Here is a 20,630-nt window from a genome sequence, read left to right on the forward strand (position 1 = left end):
CCCAATGGGGTAAAAGAAGAGAGACAGAATGAAACACAGCAACTTCTGGCCTAGATGACACAAATGAAAAAACACGTGGCCTATATGTTTGGCCAATAATGCGGCCATAGATCATGAATCAACCTATAAATATTTGTACGAGCCCTTAACATGATTCTGGAATAACTCCTGATGTTGAACAGAATCAGTCAAAAGAAAACTAAAGGAATAGTGTACATATTAAACTATTGCCAAAGCTGGTTGCTTAAAGTATTGAATGTGACTGCAGAATTTAATCTTGCTTTCTTGCCACTTATTCTGGAATATTTGTTTTAAATAAATCCACATGGAGCTCTCTGTGGCATTGCTACTATCAACTTATCAGCCAAATAAAAAATATAAGGAAGGGAAGTTTTCAGCCTGCCCCCATCAAGAGCTGTGGAAGAATTGCATTGCTGAAATGAAGAGCGCTTGTGATGAATGGAAACCTTTTATAGTAATGATAGCAAGTGATTTTTCTTTTGCGGTAGTGAATGTTCTTCTCAAGAAAGTCCTTGAAGAGGGGGTGAACCATTTGGTTTTTATCACATACCGGTTGACAATTGCTACCATTTTCATAGCCCCAGTCGCCTACTTTAGGGAAAGGTTGGTACACACCATTTCTCTATTTAGTTTAGCTATCTTGTTTTGTGGGGTGGTGAAAGCTATGATTTTGTTAACTAGCAAAATAGACCAAATTGCATCAATGAAGGATTTTGAACTTACCCACTGAGCAACAATTTGTTTGTACATATTGGCCTCAAGAATTTTAAGCTAGTAATTTGCCCATTTCTCTTGCCAGATATCTTACAACCATGGCCATGTACTTTTTATTTTCTTGAATGAATGATAATGCTCAAGTGAAGCCATGTGTACTTGAAGGGAAATTAGATATCTTTCTATGAGTGACCATATGTTTTAATTGCAGAAACGACAGACCAAGACTCACATTTCGAATTTTATGTTACCTCTTCTGCAGTGCCATTGTTGGGTTAGTCATAAAAATAAGTTTTTGTTTGTCATTTCATTTCTCACTAGCACTTTTTTTCTCCTCGTGAACTTCCAAATTCTCTGTTTTAGGGTTTAGATGATTGTCGGGAGACACTTACTGAATACAACATTTTTTATAGGGCATCAGTCACTCAATACTTTGTCCTTCTGGGGATCCAATATACTTCTGCTACCTTCTCTTGTGCTTTCATCAACATGGTGCCAGTGGTCACATTCATGATGGCGTTACCTTTTGGGTATGAACCAAAATTCAAATATATATTCTTATATTCTTTGGGAGAAAGCTACCACACTTGATGCAGGGTAACCATGTCCTTTGTCCCTTTATCCCTTACAGATTAGAGACTGTGAAAATCAAATGCAAGAGTGGGAGAGCTAAGATTCTTGGTTCATTGGTGTGCATAGGTGGTGCATTGATGTTGACACTTTACAAAGGAAAGCCACTGTTTCATTTTTCTCACCACGAATCCGCAGCTTCTATGACCAAGAGTTCTGCAGAGAAGCCATATTCTACAAACACAACGGGGAGATGGACTATTGGTGTGATAGCCATGGTTATGGGGACTATGTTTTGGTCTTCTTGGTATATTTTACAGTCAAAAATAAGCAAGAGATATCCATGCCAGTATTCTAGCACAGCCATCATGAGCTTCTTTGGAGCCGTTCAAGCAGCTGTTATTTGCTTTTGCACTGACCACAACTTCTCCATTTGGGTTCTCAAGGGAAAGATGCAAATAATTGCTTTTCTATTTTCTGTAAGTTAACTTTTTCAAGTCATGAGATAAAGTGCCCGTGTGGCAGTACATTCGAGATAAAATCGATTAAAAGAAAATAGGATAGAAATTACTATACAACAAATAAGTTATTTATTTTAACTTTACTTTAGAGAATCAAATCCTTTCTCTCGTGGTTTGGAAAAGGTGTGGCAAATTCTTAGGCTATGTCTCGCTTTGCGTGATGCTGTTTCCTGATTTGAGTTGTTGTGTTAAAATAGAGAAAAGATAAAAGCATCTAATACTAATAATGAAAACTGAAAACGGTAGAGGGAAGAGCTCTATTTACGACTTGGTTAACAAAGTGTAAACAATTTGTCTACAGGGGGTGGTAGGATCAGGTTTGTGTTTTGTGGGAATGTCATGGTGTGTGAAGAAGAGGGGTCCTGTCTTTACTGCAGCATTCAGTCCTCTAGTTCAGATAATAGCAGCAATGATTGATATCCCTGTCTTGCACGAACAGCTCCATCTTGGAAGGTGAATTTGTTTACCTTTATAAATCTATAGTAACTAAAGTTATCTATTACAGATAAATTGTTGAGAAGTGTGTGATTACCACATGTCTATAAACAGAAAATATTTAGACTTGCATTCTACTTAAATTCATATCTTAACAAGCATAAAGAAAAAGTAGACCTGATCCTAATTTAATTTTCATTGACCTGGTTGTTTAGTGTGATGGGATCCATCTTAGTGATTATTGGATTATACATTGTTCTATGGGGTAAGAGCATCGAAATGAAGAATCGTGTGATAAAGTTAGTCCAAGAAGCTGAAGAAACCAAGGAACAAGAGGCGCAGCCTCAAATACAACAGTTGACAGTGTATGTTCACAGAGAATCGTGTGATCCATAGAACCTCTGCCACCAAGTCGCATTTTTATATGCATGTTCATGAGTTGCCTAACACTTTCTCCAAAGCTTTTAAGTTTATATTTACTTAAATAATAGTAAATATTTATTTACTTAAATAATGTATAGAAGCTTATGGTTGATCCGTGTGCTATTTGGCCCCGTGAGACTAAGTTATTGTTTTTTTTTTCTAATCTTGTTTTTCAAAATCTAAGTTTAACGACTTATGTTTTGTTTAAATAAATTTATCTATAAAAACTTGTAAAAAAATTGGATTATGAATTAAGAGTTAAAAATTGTAAAAGTTAACATTTTTTTATAATTAGTTTCTACTTAAGTTGATTTTAATTGATGAGAAGTTTTATTTTAATTTTTCATAGTCTATGGAAAAAAAGAATTTTTTAATGGTTGTGTAGGTTCGAGAATATTCATAAAAATATCCAATAAATATATAATAGAAAACCAAATTATAAAATTGATACTACACTACTTGGAAGAAACGATAAGATAAGGTAACCACATGCAAGTCACTCGGACCGTTTATGTCTAAAGGAGAAGAACTTAGAATTTTAAAACTCAATCATGTTCTGATAGATTTGACTGAATTTGAGGAAATAAATAAAACAATTTTAAAAAATAAAATATATTTTAGAATTGCATGATTTTTTAACTATTTTTCATTTTTTAATTGTTATTTAACAATTGAAAAATTAATTTATATCTGCAATAATAAGTTTTTGTGGAATTATTTTTAATAATTATGAAAATGAATAATTATATTTCTGAACCATAATCGTGTGCAACGTTAAAAATATCAAATTGATTATTGATTCAATTATATATTAAGTCTCTATGTTGTAAGAATATTTGATTTAAAATTTTACATAAACTTGTTCTCTTGGAAGTTAAACATGGTAAAATAGATCTTACTAGATAGATAAAATAACACTGAAAAAAATAGTGATTTAAATTAAAGCTATAAAAATAAATTAAAGTTAGTCCAAAAAAATAGTAATTTAATTTTTTCAATTGCACTAAACTAGTATGTTAATCTAATTTAAGATTTATTGGATTAATTTTTTTTATCTATTTAGAATTGAGATAGTGTATATATTAAGTAGTGAACTTTAAGTCTAATCCAACCTCATAAAATCAACTTACTTTACACTACTTATATATTATGAAATATTCGATTAATTCTTTTATCTATTTAGTATTGGGATCTAAGATGTGAACTTTAAACTTAACTTAACCTCATAAAACCGACTTAACAATAAAATTCATAAAATAATAAATAATAAATAATAATACAATTTTTTTTAATTCATAATAAAATCAATTCAATAAAATATTAAATTGATTTGTCTGGACTTTTTTTTTATAAAGAAGAACATTTATACAGGTTCTTATACAGGAGAACCTGTATGCAGAGGAGAACCTGTATGCAGAGGAAAATCTGTACAAAAGTCTTGTTTTTTTGTCAAATAAAAAAAAAATTATGTTTATTTACAACACAAAGTACAAATATTAATTTATGTGATTTGTACATAAATAAATCATTATGATAGTAGAACTATAATTTCTATTTTCTTTAGTTGAATATGCTAGTTACAATACAAATTTTAAAGAACTTAGTCATGATTCTAAATAAATCTGCTGTTTCAGATTAGGTATAACTCAAAGTCATGATTCTATTTGGTTTGCACAACTAGCAAAATATCCTGGCTTATAAATGTTTTAATCTCTAGTCGATGTAAGATTTCCAACCTACCATTCTCAGGTTGAGAGTGATACCTTGTGCATGAGATAATATATTATAGATGATCCGATAACGGTCAAATAACAGGTGATTTGATAAACCCAACAAACATTTGTTATGATAGACTCAAAATGACTCTTATACCATAGTAAAGAATGAACTTTAAACCTAACTCAACCTCATAAAATTGATTTATAAGGTGAGGTTTGCACTCACTTATATACTATAAAATATCTTAATCTTTGTAGAATCTCCAAGGTACATACAAAATTTCACTCAATATCTAATTTTACACTACTTATTTTTTCAATTCTATTATGTACATATAAAAAAATTTCAAGTCAAATTGAAATTTTAAGGAAAAACAATAACTCAGTGCTTTATTTTTCAAGTGTCTCAATATCAAACATAATCGAGAAAATATAGCTCACCCAGTTCAAAAGAATGTGTAAATTATTGTAAACTCCTTACATTTTCAATCGATAAAAAATACCAACCATATATCAAGTCTCGCGAGGCTCTAGTAGAGATATATTAAAATGAAAATACAAAACATGACAAAAATAAAACTTTATTATTGGAGAAAAAATAAAAACTAGGAAAAATTAAATATTGATTAATTAATTTAAAATCGAAAATAACTTGTTACGCTTATGTTTGGAGCAATTACTTCCTGCACCTAATTTTAGTATGAAAAGAGAAAAATGCTTCTTAAATAAAATTGGTACATCTAAAAATATATTTCGAACCTTCTTTTCCAAAATATATTTCTGATTTTTTTTTCAGAACATTTTTTTTTATTTAGAATGAAGATTTTGATTTTTGTTTCTGAATTTATTCATCCTGAACGTATTATTTTCCATTGTGTAGGAAGAACTTTCCTACATTTGAATATGGGCAAGTATCTGAAGGCCCAACCAAGAAGAAGAAGGGTAAAATCGTAAACAGCTCTCTCACTGGTTCCTTGCACTAAACAACGGGGTGCTTTTGCTGTAGGGAAACCAAAATGAAGTGGGAAATTGACTAGTGCGGCGCGCTCCTACTACCACCGTAGACGTCGGCGGCGACGGCGGAAACTCCGCGAGGCGGCGATCTCATGAGGTTGGTCTCTTTTCCGACTCTGTTCCGTATTCAATTAGGTTATTCTTGTTATAGTCTATTTGGGGTTATTTTCACTCACTCCGTTGTTTCTAGCAACATCTCATCGTATTTTAATTACTTTTCTTTATTTTCATTCATAGAATAGTTGTTTTTATCAATCAAATCACATATTATTTCGATTTTTGTTTAATAGTTAAATGTTGGTTGAAAGAGAAAGAAAAAGAGTTGTACTGTAGAATGAGCCAACCAACCGTAATACTTGCAACTGCGAGCTATGATCACAGCATTCGTTTTTGGGAGGCTAAGAGTGGCCGCTGCTACCGCACCATTCAATATCCTGATTCGGTTTGCCTTCATTCTTCTCCTTCCCCTTTTTTCATTTTGTTAATGGTACTTCAAAACTTGTATCATTTGTAGGTTTATAAGATCAAATCTAATAACCAGTATTTTTCAAAACACTGCACGATGAGACACATCATTTCTAAACGTTTCTATGAAATTTGAGACCAATGTTAAACTTGCATAAACTTTCTGTTGTTCCCTCTTTAAGTGAACATTCTGCTGTTAAATGTACTGTGCCTCTTATGTTTACTGTTTCAGTGCTACTCTGTATACCTAATGTTCGATGGTTGTCCTTACGTGCTACTAATTTATGAAGAAGAATGTCTTTTCGTTCTTGGAATGCTTAAGTTCCATAACTCATGAACTTATTTTTCCATATCTTATTTGTACAGCAAGTAAACCGGCTGGAGATAACTCCTGATAAACGCTACTTGGCTGCAGCTGGTAATCCTCACATACGATTGTTTGATGTTAACTCAAATAGTCCCCAACCGGTTTGTCTTTTTCAACAGATTTACTTACTTTCATGCAAATCATTTCTTTTTTGGTTTCAAACAACTTATGTTCCTGATTTTGTGGCAGGTAATGAGCTATGATTCACATACCAATAATGTTATGGCAGTTGGGTTTCAATGTGATGGTAATTGGATGTATTCTGGTTCAGAGGATGGAACTGTTAAGATCTGGGATTTGAGGTGAAGTAGATATACAGCACGTCATATAATATGTTTGTAATGACTTGTGTCCTTAAATTCTTTCTTGACAATCATTTCTTATATGATAACAAAAATTCAGGGCGCCAGGTTGTCAAAGGGAATATGAAAGTCGTGCAGCTGTAAACACTGTTGTGCTACACCCAAATCAGGTTATGTTTCACCACTTTTTGGTGGCTATACAATTTATCCCTGGCTTCCAAGTTACATTATTCATTAACAGAGTACAATAAGTTAGAAGATATAACAAGTAATAATGAAATAATTAATACATTAATCAGATTATTAATAACTTGGACAGAGTTGATGTTACAGCATACCTGCTTTAGATTTTTCATATTTTATTTTACACCATTTAACTACTTGTCTCTTTTATGGGTTCATATAACCATTTGATTTAGTGATTGATGTTTAGATCTGGATTCTGACATACTTTCAATAATAAGTCCTTGCTTATGTTTCATTGCATTTCTGTTGAAGAATGGGTCATTGATAATGTTTCTTCAATAATAATTCTGCTATATCCAGATACATCAGACTGCTGTTCTCTTGGGTTCTTCTTTTGTGGTTCTCATCGATCCTTTTTTTTCTTTGTGATCTAACAGACGGAACTAATATCTGGTGACCAAAATGGCAATATCCGTGTGTGGGATTTGACAGCAAATTCATGCAGTTGTGAATTGGTACAAGTTATGACCTTTTTTTGTTGTATATGGATATCATTGTAGAACAAGATTAAAAATATTCCCTTTCCATGAAGAAGATTCGAAATAATATATACAGGAATGAACTGTATACAAACTTTAAACGTTGTTACTCTCTAGGCATACACCATGCATAAGCACTCCATGCTTCACTCAATTGTCATGCTTCACCCAAGGGTTCTTTCTGCACTAATTAAATGGTGTACAGATTTTTTGATATTTTTTTCCTTTTGGAGAAATGTCTTTCTCCAACTCCTTATGCTTAGTATATAGTTCTTATTCCTAAAAGTCAGTGCTTCTTCTCTCTTTTTCACTCACCTTTTGATAAATACTATGGATGAAACATTATTTTCAACCTGTGGAAGTAATGTAGGTGCCAGAGGTGGATACAGCTGTACGCTCTTTAACGGTAATGTGGGATGGGAGCTTGGTAGTTGCAGCAAATAATCATGGGACATGTTATGTGTGGCGCTTGTTGCGAGGAACTCAGGTTGTGCCTTCACAAAAATATCAGAACGATATTACCCTGCTATCAAAATTTACCTATTTGACCGGGTGGAGTATGTTTTTGTGCAGACAATGACAAACTTTGAGCCTCTTCACAAGCTACAAGCACACAAGGGATACATCCTCAAATGTCTTTTATCACCCGAATTCTGTGAACCCCACAGGTTATAAATTGCTATGCTCATATTTTACATTTTTTTATTCCTCACCATCTTATTAAAGTCAGTAATTGAATTGTAAAGTATTTACAAAAATGATAAAATGTTAATGGTCTGTTTAGAAAAACTGAATTACTGGTTCTCTTTTTTATGAAAACTAAATGCTGAAGTTGAGCGTGAGCTCTTTCAACATACATGTGTGTACATGTTCACCTAACTTATAAGCTTTGGCAGACTGTTACCCTTTTAATTAAAATTCTTCTCCTGTGTGCTTTTGTTCTGTAGCTAAGAAAGTACGGTGAAGCTACCTTTTGTTCTAAATCATATTCATGGTCCGTTTCCTTGAAGGTCACCTCTGCACTTGCTTATTCAATATGCAAGTGGTCTAATAGTATTTAAATCTCTATACTTGTTTAAGCTAGTAATATGCAAGTTTAAATTGGAAGGACCTAACATTTAACACTGCACCTTGCTGGTTCTCTAAAATTTGTCTAAAACTGTCGACTGGATGTTTGTCTCTAGGTATAAGCATTTTATTATATATATGTAACCTTGACTGGATGAGGGTCCAATTCAGCGTTCCATCCCCAGTACTGATAATTTCTGTGTCAATAAGTATTGATGTATCTCGTAGCTTCTGTTGGATTTTAATATTTCTTTGATGGTGTTATTCTTTTAGGTACTTGGCAACTGCATCTTCTGATCATACTGTGAAAATATGGAATGTTGATGGTTTTACACTAGAAAAAACTCTTATAGGTAATTCATGAAGTCTTGTGATAATCAAGTGCTTTCTCAGTTTTCAAAACTTCTTTTTCATTAAGTGAGGTTATCTGTGCTTACCAGGTCATCAACGCTGGGTGTGGGACTGTGTCTTCTCTGTTGATGGTGCCTATCTTATTACAGGTACTAAGTAATTTTTCGATATTTTTCCATTTTTGTTATTAGTATTCAGCAACTAGATATTTGTGTTATTTTGTAGAAGGTAAAAAATGAAAAGGAAGCATTTTGTATAAATTATTGGTGTTGAAACATTTCTGTCGCCTATACATTTGAGTGACCTGTCCAGGTCGTTACTAGTTTTAACTACGTAGTGACTGTTTAGTAATCTGCTTTTGAAAATTGAAAATGATAACGTTTCCCCCATCACCTGCAAAATAGAGTCCTTTCGTCATCGCTTATTGTGCTAGTCAATTAAACATATCCGATCTTAGAATTTATTAATGATAGAATATATCAGATTTTCGTTCCATCTACTTAATCCACATATTTTCGTTGCAGCTTCCTCTGATACAACTGCTAGACTCTGGTCTATGTCAACTGGTGAAGATATTAAAGTTTACCAAGGACATCATAAAGCTACAATTTGTTGCGCTCTACACGATGGGGCTGAACCCGCAACATCCTGAGATAATGATCATGAAGTTGTTTTCTCGTCAGATACATCTTGTTATGTATATAATGTCTGTCTCTTTGGTTGTGAAGTTTACTTTAGTTCTTTGAACTGTAAATCCTCGTTGGGGGTGAAAGAAAATGTTGGAATAATCTTAATTGTAACATAAGAATATTTCTAATATTATTGTCAGAAATTTCTCAACCAGAGTGATCTTATCAAACTGCGTATAACAAAACAAAAGTATTAATTACGCATAATTTTTCATATAGATCAACTTCATTATGGTCACAATTGTATTAAAAAAACTCGTGAATGAATATATATCACTGCTCTACTGGTTAAAGTTTCATATAAAGAGCATGGAATATATATCTTTCCATCGACAATGAATAAATTGGAGTATTTGAAGGATACTCCAGTATAAAAAATGTTACTTATCGTAGTTCTCAAAACATGTTCCAACGAATTTACATCGTGGACATGATAAGTACTCAGTAAGTCTATATGTGAGAATCCTGTCCAGTGGAACAAGACTTTGGATGAAAAAGTTAAAGCAATTTGCCTTTTTGTCTCACCCGTTTCTAACCCATTTTTTTGTGTGATCATGCCAAACACCGTGAGAGTAGTCACATTTGTATTGATTTTCCTCTTCTGCTTTAAAGATTCTGTGTTTAATAGCGCATAGAGGAGATAAATGCTTCAGAAATTGTCCTCAAACAGCAATTCACCAGGCTTGAAACAACATAGTCGTAACTTGCACTTTTTTTCATCAGGATTATTTAGTGTTATGATAGCCAGACCTTGTGCACTTCCTCCCTCTATTATCCCTTGGGCCTAAGAAGTGTGCATGTAAAATAGAGAACTCCCATAACCACGAACAACTAATTCTGATGATGTGAGGCACTCGTGGAGACCCCTCTTTTCCTTTTCCTTCTTTGCTCTCTCTACTTCGAACAATGACCCAATATAAGCTTTCAAATCAGGAGAGTGTTTGTGAAAAGTATATGAAAACACACGAGCTAATGACATTACGTTAAGCATTGGTGCCCCCCTAGATAACATGAATTGATTCGTTTTTGTTTCCTTACAAAACAACAAACATCCACCTTTCCCAACCATTAGGCTTTGAAAATATAGTAGAGCTAAGAAAGATAACATGATAGTAACATAATACAACATAAAGATATAAATAAGGAAATCGTTGTGGAACAATTCATGCTGAATGTATTCCTAGCCACTCAATTGGATCGGATTCATATAGGGAATATCAAACATCATGTTAATCTCCCTGGATATCGAAGGTCGGAGACTAACCCCTCTCAAGATGATAGAACAGGAGCATATTCATCCAAATCATCCCAGGATACGTGAAAAATTAGCAATTAACGATTTCATTAATGCACATTAATGTCAGCATCTTCGACTCTTTCTTTTCTACATCTTTTATTTGTCAACTAAAACCAGTTTTCTTAATAAAAATTGTTTAACTGTCCATGAACACTTTTTTTCCTGGTCTATACTGAACAAAGTAATCGCAATTAAACTAATTTTATGAAGAAAAAAGGTCATTGAAAATTATTAGTCTTCTTACATTACATTATTGAACATGCAAAAACATTTTCATCATTGAAGGTTTGATTGGGATACATGTGTTGGGTTGCATACTGAGGAGGATAAGTATATATTACAATAGGGTCTCTGACTACTTTTTCAACATCATTCACTTCTTTCCTGGGTTCTCTTCTACTCTCTTCCTTCATAATCTCAGCATGCTTTCTTAGTTTCTTCTTCATGGCTTCAACAAGTTTTGCTCCCTCCATCGTTCCCTTCACAGTCACCCGTGAATTTTCTTTGTCCACCTCCACAGAATCAACACCTATCTCGTAGTTTTAAATTAAATATTACACATCTCTTCATCTAATTCAGTTTATCTTTTAAAAAATTATTATAATTTTTAGTGAACAAAATATCTACCTTCAATCTTCTCAAGATTTTTCTTGACATCTCGTACACAGCCTTCGCAATTCATACTCATATTGAGCACCACAGTTTTTATTTTAACCTGCTTGCAACAATAAAATAAAATATAAGAAACCAATAATAATAAGAATAATATAAGAAAATTTAAAATTTACACCTGTTCCTTTTTATCTTGGATATTTTTCTGTTGGTTTTCTGGTTTTGGTTTTGGCGAAATTAACTCAACGTTCTTGCTGTATTTCTTTTGAAGTGTTTCCAAAACCTTGGAAGGATTATTCACAGCTTCACCTTTTACAGTGACCCTCTGATGTTCTTTATCAACGTGAACTTCTTTTACTCCTAATCATCGTATAAACATCACATTTCTTAACACAAGAAAAAAAAAAGTGTTATTAATAAAGATGTACAGTGAAAAAAATTACCTGGCAAGCCTTTTAAACACTTGCAAATTTTGTCTGAGCAACCTTCACAATGCACAAGCGCTTTTAAAATAATGGCCTTCTCTACTTCCTTCTTTTCAATATTTTCTTTCTTTTCCTCCTTTTTTCAAATAAAAACAAATTAATAACGTGAACAATATATATTTCATTTTGCATCCATGATCAGGTCAACACAGATTCATGACAAAACCATTTGAATGAAATTCTTTTGTTTTACGTTTCAAACGTGAATATGATAATTCATTGTTCAAACCAAACACATATATGAAAACTTGTAAAGTCTATTGGTGGTTGTTGTGAAAGAGTTGAAAACAAGTATAAGCCATTGAGACACAGAGAAACGTGAGTTAGTTTCTATTTGAAGAAAATGCAAATGATAAGTTTGACTAAAATAATATATAAGAAATAGATATTGCTTACATTCTTTCCCATGGCTTTCACTGAACTATGATATGGGATGGTAGTCACTGTTCAGACCTTGTAAATTTATATACTCGAATCATTATACCACTTAAGGTAGATATGTTTATTGTCATCATATACATAGAAAGATGGAATAGTATTGAATTTGCATAACTCAATATTAATGTATACATTAATGTATTGATGTTCATTCAACTTCATATCTAGAAGTTCTAAAGTTGTCATACACCGTTATAATGCTTATGTTTTAATGTTCATTGGTAAATTTTAAGGAAAGATCAATATAATAAAATCCAAAAATAAATTAAGGAGATTTCATTTTATATATATATATATATATATATATATATATTATACATTTTTTTTCTTACTGATATTTTCAGTAAATTAATCCCATGATCAATTTATGGGATTGATAAGTATAAAAAATTTCAATAATATTTCATATTAAAATATACGTACTTAAGAACTAAGAACGAATTATTCTAAAAATTTGTGTTAATTTCATGATTTTAGGAAAGAACGGAAATAATTGGAGAAAAGAAAAATATACAAAGCTAAAAGAAAGTTAGAATACATCAACACTCACCAAAGTTGCCAAAATTCACAAAAAAATAAGATGCCACCCGTGGATCTCGTTCAAACGAGTAGAATCTCGCTTTAGTGAGACAACCTCAATAACGTTGGACCTTTCTATGTTTTACTCACCAAGCGAGCTCATTAGCGTCCAAGCGAAAAGTTACTTTAAGCCCAATCAAATTAGGTTAAATAAGGGGCTTGAGACACAAGCCTAGTGTGCAAGATTGAGAGGAAAACACCATTAAGTGACTTTGTGTGGCTAATTCTACCATTTGCGATTGGGAGTAATTTGTTCAAACTCTTACATACTGTGAGATGATATCTGAATATAATATTTTGTTCTTGATTGATTATTAGTATTATTGTTTTACTTATAATTCTTGATCTAGAATCTTAAATCTGGCTAGAAAGTATTTTTATGGTTTTGACCTAAATAATAATACTTAACATATTTTAGTATTAAGAATAAACTTGAAATGTTAATTGCTATCAACGTATGATCTGTATTCTAATATTTTTATATAAATATGCGAGGAATCGATATTTATAAAACATCTTAATAATTTTATATGTGAGAAATCGATATAAATAATTTTTATGCTAACACAATATTATTAAGACCAATCAAAATACAAAAAAAAAAGTGAGAAGGATGAAACTCAACCCCTATTTTTTCAATTGAAGCAACAATTATTTCTCTTTTTCTTGTTAACCATTGTCATCACAACAAATTCCAACAAACTTTTATTATTCTATTTTATATTTAATAAATATTTTAATTGATTATTCAACTATTTTTTTTAATTTGAGATATTTCTCCTTAAAAATATTATTATTACTTCTAATAACGCAGTTTAGTTATTGTAAAAATTCATAAAAAATACTCCTAAAAAGTCACCAAGAATGCACTAATCAACTAAATTTGATTTATAATTCTAAAATTTTTAAATTCGAGTCACTTTAAAAAATGTTGAACTGGAGTTTGGCTCAGAACTCAATTAGGCAGTGTTTACATATACATTATCAGCACAAAGATTACAATTTTACTTATATATAAAATCTGAAATGCGATTGAACCAACAAAGAAAAGAACATAAATAATCCAAAAAAACATATCAGGAAAACATGGTTACTGAAACATACATCGAACAGAGGCATAAGATTGAGAAAAGATGTTTATTCCTTTGAATTAAAAGCGAAATTGATGGTCACTTTTGGAAGCTTCTTTCTCTTTCTTCTTTCCCTTCTTCTCAGAAGGGTTCTCAGCCTTTTGGTGGTGGGTTTGAGGAGGTTGAGGTTGATGAATGAAATCTGAGATATTGAGATGCACACCAGGGTCATTGGCATGGTAGCTACCCCCATACATGATGGAGTTGTTGAAGGCTTGGAAGTTGCTGTTGATAAAGGTGGTCAATGATTCAGACTCACCAACACTAGTTTTGCCTGATTTTTCATCCAATTCACTTCGCAGTGTTGCTCCATCGTTGGTTCCTGCAAGGGTAATGATTCTGGTGTCATTTTCATCCTCCTTCTCCGAATGGTGGGAGGAGCCTGAGTGGCTAAGATCAGTGACACGATGAGTGATTGCAGACACCATCTTTCGAATTTCTGTGTCCAAACTTTTGTGTTTGTCGGCTTCAGCAGGAGGAGATTGGCTTGACCTGGTTGGTGGTGATTCTGAAGGCATGGCTGGCTAAACAACAGAAGTGTGCATGAGAGTTGAAAACATGATTTATTTATACTACAACTTCTTCTGGGAATAACTTAAAGTGTGTGGAATGACTTGAATGAGCAGAAAAAAGCTAAAGAAAGAATGAGAATTGCTTGTTATCCTTGTGTTGTGTTCTGTCATGCCTCTGTCCTTACCGTTTCCTAGGGAAAGAATCTTCTCAACCCTCCCATCACCATGTTTCACACTTCCTTTTTCTTCTCTTCATTCATATTCCAACTATTTACTGAATTTTCATAACTATGCTTCATTTATTTATAAAATTTAGAATAATATATAATAACTTTTAAACTATAAAATAAATTTTACAACTTACATTTTTTTAAGATTTAATTTAAAAGATTTTTTTAAGTTTTTTTTAAAAAAAATAAAACAGGACCAAACGACACCCTGAGTTATAAAATTCCTTGACTGTGTACTTGAACGTTGTTTTTTAAATTTTTGAAAATTTAAAATTTTAAGAAATTAAAATGTTTTTTTTTTCATTTACAATTTTTATTCAGCATATTGATTAATTTTGTTCATAATTCTTTTATTTAGATAATGCAAAATAACAGTATTCTTAATTGTTGTCTATTATATGTGCGTCAAAAAATAGTGTTCTATATAAAAAGTGAAACCAACGAGTATGAAGATATTCTAAAGGTGGAAAAAATAAGACACCAAAGTAGATATCAAGATGGATAAATATAAAGGCAATAAGTAAATAAAGTATATGATATACTATCAATGTAAAATGATATACAATCACAATAATTGTGTGATCTAAATTATTTACTTTTATAATTGTTATCTTAAAAAAAATAAGATTAATAGTTGTGTCTAATTTATTGATGTTTACACTTTCAATACGTAGACATTAAATTCATAAATATAAAGGATCTTACATTTGAAGAAATAATAAATGTTGGTTAAGTATTATATATATATATATATATATATATATATATATATATATATATAATATTGTGTGTATAATAATTCAAATATACATTATGTAATGTAATTTTGTATCTCAGTATGATTGATTTAAGTTATATTTGAAAGGTATTTTTTTTTTTTATTGGTAATTTTGGTAAATAAGGGTTTTAACAGTTTATATTTTTTAAAAAGATACTTGAAGTGGTCCATCTTAAAAATGATATTTTTTAGTTTCTTTAATAATTAATGCTTGTTTTGTCTATAAATACTTATAAGAGAAAATTTTAAAAATATATAAATTTCTTTTGAGTAAAACTAGTTTATGTATACATTAAAAAGCAAAAAATTTAGAAAAATTATATTACAAAACTTATATATAAGTTTATATATAAATTGATTAGTTTGTAAAGAACTTGCTTCATTTCTTTTAGAAATTTTGACAAAACATAATTTTATTTTTATTTTATCCTTAAAATATTTATTAAACTTATTTTTTACTCTTTTCTGTACAAGACATAAATTTATGTTTTTAAGATATTTTAACTATTACATTAATATATATATATAATAAAAGTTTTTTGTTTATTTAAAATTATTTTTTTTAGTTTTATTTTAAAATTTGAATAGAAATATTATAAGATATTGTATAAGACTAATAATGAATTTTTAATACGAGAAATATATAACAATGGAAAGTAAAATAAATACAATTAAGATATTTATTTATAGAAATATTATAAGAGTTTAAAGTTTACTAAAAGTTAAACTTAAAATAATCTCAAAATTAATTCTGTCAGTAAAATTAAATTATATTTTTTTAATGTTGTATTAAAATATCGATTATATCATTTACATCTAGAAGATATTTCATCAGATACTTATAATTAAATAAGTTGATTTAATATGTATGAGTTATCAATTGTCAACTAATTTTGGATATAGTTTGTGAGATGTAATTATATATATAATATTAATTTTTTGCTTTTATTATATAACAAGTATCAATGTATAAACTTTCATTGATTTCTCTTGACTTGTGTGACTTAGAAAGTAGTAAAATTGGAATATCTATTTTACTTAATAATTGTCGCATGGATCAATTATCTTTTTTTTATCATATTCAATAAAATCCAATACAATTAACTCATTACTAACATACAAGTTTCAGTTAACATTACTCACGTATACATAATTCATCAAAACTTTAACTCCAAATAAGCTTAGGAAATGAATCAACTTCTCTTACCTTAACATCCCGTGCTCTTCAATAAAATCATTTAACACAGAAGAGAAGAGTTTGAGGAATCTTAACTTTTTTTCAAGAAATTTTAGTTTAAAAATAAAAATACTGATATAGACATAAATTTATCTCTTAAAATTCGATCATATTCATACAACGAAATAAATATATAAAGAAAAAAATTACTCATAACAAAGTTTTGATTGATAAAATTTAACATGTTCTCTGTTTTATCTTTCCTAAGCGAATGCTTACAAAGATAAAGAAGAATGGTTAAAAGCTTTTAAAAAGAAAATTTAAAAAGTTTAAGTTTGAAAAATATAGTTCTTTTAAAAATATAAAATAAAATTATTTTAAATTTTCATATTTATATTGATATAATTTTTTATTTAATACTCTAAAAATATAAATATTCCTCTTCTTTTATTTAAAATCTGATTCTTTAATGCTTATGAAACATCTTACCAAAAAAAGTATGTTTTGACGCCATCTTTCTTTTCACACTCCTTTTCTTGTAATACGTGAAAGGTTGACACGTTTTTAAGGATAGGAAAGGAGAAGGTTTTTTATTTTTTATTCTTGACATTTAATACTTGAAAATGACATTGATTTAAAGAAGATATTTTTCTTTCATCTGGATTTGTAATCTATGTTTTATACAGACTTTTTTTAAAGTAAGGAATAAGCTCAACAAAATTCTCTAAAAAAGAAAAATTGGACATCAATCTACGAAAAATTGCAAACGAAATCATTTTAATTTTTTCAAAATTTTAAAAAAACTTTCTAAATAATATAAAGACTGGTAGTTTTTTAAAAATTGAAACAAATACTCAGAGCTAGCATATTTTTGAGAAAATGTTTATTTTAAAATTTAACTTTTTAAAAGCAAAATTTGCTGAAAAGTTTTTTTTCCTCAATAACGTACAGATAAAAATTAATGATCGACAGATATCTAGGTTGTAACGTGGCACAAGAGACGGGAACACATCATGGTATCCCTATCAGTTTTTTATTTTATTTTATTATTTTATTTTGAATGAAAACTCGAGAGGAATATAAAAGTTAAAGGGTGAGTGAGAAGATAAGATTGAGACATTGAACCAAAAGCACACTGAAACACTAAACTGGAAACCGGTTACCACTCGTTCCTTTTAATGGAGTGGCTGCGCCGCTGTTATTATCCCATTCAAATACTACCGGCTACCCAGGTCACCTTCCTTTTTTTTTCTCTTTTCCAACCTCTCTTATTTAAGCTAAAAATATGGTTCAGAACGCAGTGTCTGTTTCCAAATACAAACTGAACCCTTGGAAAAGAGAGAGAAAGAGATGATACTGGTGTCGATCGTGGCGGAGGTGCTGGAGGAGTACACGGTGTTGCTGGCGAGAGTGGTGGAGCAGGTGTTCCGTTCCGCCCCTATCCCTCGACGGGTTCGTTTTCTGATCCTCCGCACCCTTCCCTTTGTTTCTTCCCGCCCTAGGACCATTTCACCCCCTTCCTATTAGGATTCTCCATCTCCCTGTCACTGTCACTCTCCCAAATTTGTAAATTTCAGATCCTCTCTGTTAACACTGTATTCATAATCTGCTTTCTTTAACCTTTCTCGTGTTTCTTACTCCATCTTTGTTCCTCTATTAATTTTACTATTATATATTTGTAGGCTTGTTTTGTAGCTAAACAAATATCTTCAGTTACTATGATTGATACAATTATTCCATTTTTTCTTGTAATAATGTATTTATAATGAAGGAGGTGATAACAGGTGTTGAACAGTGTGCATAATGCGCTATAGAATTGGTGGTGATAATGTTAAAAAATCGATTCTGATAAAACTTCACTGCCATCTCTCCACTTCATGATAAAAGCTTCATTTTAAAGCCAGTGTCGCTGTTTATCTGCAAGATGCTAAACATTATAATATTAATATCCATTTCCGAACTAGAAAACAAAAATTCGTAACAGTGAAGTTCTGGACTCTTCGGACACTGGATAAAAAAAAGTTACATGAATATGAATTTTTATATATGTGAACGTATTTCATTTCTTATGATTCTAATAATTAGGATTTGACTTCTTCAAGATTAGGAAAAAAAAAAGATAAAGTGTTTTTAAAGGTTAATAATTAGAAAGCTAATGATTTTAAAAAATTGACATACGTGCATTTTCTTATCTTGACCTTAATTTTTTTGGGTGGGGATTAAGTCTTATTCCTTTAATCAATAGTTATAAATATTATGGAAGTGGTTTAACCAAGTCCTATATATACTTATCTATTTACTCCTTCCTCAACACGTTTTGAGGCTTTTAAATTAACCAATAGGATCAAGCGGTTTTGATTTATATATACTTTAAGCATACAGAGAGACGGAGTTTTACTAATCATAATGATCTTAATATTTGGCTTCACCTTTATACTTAAATGGAATTTAGTTTAAGTTAAATAAATAATTATAATTACAATTCACAATATTAATTAAGCTCGTCTTTTTATTTTAAAGAGATAAAAATAGGTGGTTAGGGATAACTTTTTTTTATCCTACTAATAACTCTCTCTACTCTGAAAACACTTCTAATCGATTCTACTTGAGAAATTTCATCTCATCCTACATTTTTTAATTCAGTTTTTATGCCATATATTATTTTCAACTATTATATGTTTATAGTGTAAATAATGTTTAATCTAATATCAATTTTGTATATTCCTATTGATAATGTTTATTTAAAATACATATTATAAAATATAACATGATTATAAGTATATAAACGATTTAAGTCGCATACGTGAGTTTTTGAAGTACAATCAAACATCATATTCCCAACATCAATAAAGTTAGAAATGATGACATACTTTGAACTATACTGTGTGTTTTGGGAGTGATGTACCTAACTTCCAAATCAACACCCACAACCTTGTCTTACATCTACAATTTCTCTTTCTGTGTTCAGCTTCTCTAATTTTATCAAAGCACTTTCAAACATGTCAACCGTTAACTTTTTCTTATAAATTTAATCAGAACATTAATCATATATATATATATATCTATCTAATGTTATGCAATTGCAAATTGTTTCTTATAATAAATTTATTGTGACTCGATGTGCAAGGCATCTAGTGTGGCAGTAATTTTGTTTGGTGTTGGTAAACTAATTTTTAATTTATCTAATCAAAAAATATAAAAAAAATACTACACTATTTGTTTATCATGTTATATAACATCCTATATGAAAAACATAAACTAAAATTTTAAAACATAAAAAATGAATATTTTATAGCAACTAAAAAATATTATTATATGTTACAAGTATCATAAAAACTGTAGTGACTAAATTATAAAAAATTATTATTTTAATATAGAAGTAAGTATTAATTTTATTAACTTATTATTATATTTGTATATAACTTTAGTGTAAGTATAAATATAAATAAAAGAAAGATTATGAGTATTATTGTATGATTTTATTTTATTTTGCAACGTTTTTTCTAGCTTATTAGATAAAAAGACTAATATCACTTGTGAAGCTGTGATATTAAGTCCTCCAATGGGAACATCATTCAATAAATTTAAGAAAATGAAAATATTTTTCTATAATTAAATCATTAAAATGTTTATATATCTATTTTAAAAAGCATACTTTAAAAGTTAAATTTTTGTTTTTAAATTTATTTTATTTAAATTTTAGTGAATATATTCTCAATAAAAGAAATTTATTTTCAGAAAATATCATTTTATTAAAAATATAAGATAAATCAGTGTTGTTTAACATAGAAGGTTAATGTTTATTAAGAAAAGATATGTGAATATTATTTTATTAAAGATATAGGAAATATGTATGTTTATTTTAAATTATAATGAGCTTAGGAGGAGGTAAATGTAATTTTCTTATTTAAATGAAATAGAAAAGAAATTATATATACAATTATATATATATATATATATATATATATATATATATATATATATAAAGTGTATGCAACCCTTTAACGAG

At 29.9% G+C, this 20,630-nt stretch overlaps 4 protein-coding genes across 4 annotated transcripts; 3 read left to right on the plus strand and 1 right to left on the minus strand.

Moving 5' to 3' along the window:
* Nucleotides 1-273: 273 nt before the first annotated feature.
* Nucleotides 274-2,776, plus strand: LOC137833173 (WAT1-related protein At3g30340-like). Its single transcript, XM_068641533.1, has 6 exons — nt 274-624; nt 947-1,009; nt 1,149-1,265; nt 1,367-1,784; nt 2,128-2,279; nt 2,477-2,776. The coding sequence occupies exons 1-6, from the start codon at nt 326-328 to the stop codon at nt 2,655-2,657; spliced, it is 1,230 nt and encodes a 409-aa protein (XP_068497634.1). The 5' UTR covers nt 274-325; the 3' UTR covers nt 2,658-2,776.
* Nucleotides 2,777-5,211: 2,435 nt separating this feature from the next.
* LOC137832474 (target of rapamycin complex subunit LST8) lies at nt 5,212-9,534 on the plus strand. The gene is made up of 11 exons (XM_068640662.1): nt 5,212-5,513; nt 5,707-5,858; nt 6,248-6,349; nt 6,438-6,550; nt 6,651-6,720; nt 7,174-7,251; nt 7,646-7,762; nt 7,849-7,943; nt 8,617-8,696; nt 8,784-8,843; nt 9,219-9,534. The coding sequence occupies exons 2-11, from the start codon at nt 5,751-5,753 to the stop codon at nt 9,344-9,346; spliced, it is 951 nt and encodes a 316-aa protein (XP_068496763.1). The 5' UTR covers nt 5,212-5,513; nt 5,707-5,750; the 3' UTR covers nt 9,347-9,534.
* Nucleotides 9,535-13,736: 4,202 nt separating this feature from the next.
* Nucleotides 13,737-14,478, minus strand: LOC137832466 (uncharacterized). The gene has a single exon (XM_068640641.1). The coding sequence runs from the start codon at nt 14,440-14,442 to the stop codon at nt 13,945-13,947; it is 498 nt and encodes a 165-aa protein (XP_068496742.1). The 5' UTR covers nt 14,443-14,478; the 3' UTR covers nt 13,737-13,944.
* Nucleotides 14,479-17,795: 3,317 nt separating this feature from the next.
* Nucleotides 17,796-18,261, plus strand: LOC137832475 (uncharacterized). The gene has a single exon (XM_068640663.1). The coding sequence runs from the start codon at nt 17,972-17,974 to the stop codon at nt 18,146-18,148; it is 177 nt and encodes a 58-aa protein (XP_068496764.1). The 5' UTR covers nt 17,796-17,971; the 3' UTR covers nt 18,149-18,261.
* The last annotated feature ends 2,369 nt before the right edge of the window (nt 18,262-20,630 follow it).

Source organism: Phaseolus vulgaris, chromosome 6, assembly GCF_000499845.2.
Source record: "Phaseolus vulgaris cultivar G19833 chromosome 6, P. vulgaris v2.0, whole genome shotgun sequence".
Lineage (NCBI taxonomy): Eukaryota > Viridiplantae > Streptophyta > Magnoliopsida > Fabales > Fabaceae > Phaseolus > Phaseolus vulgaris.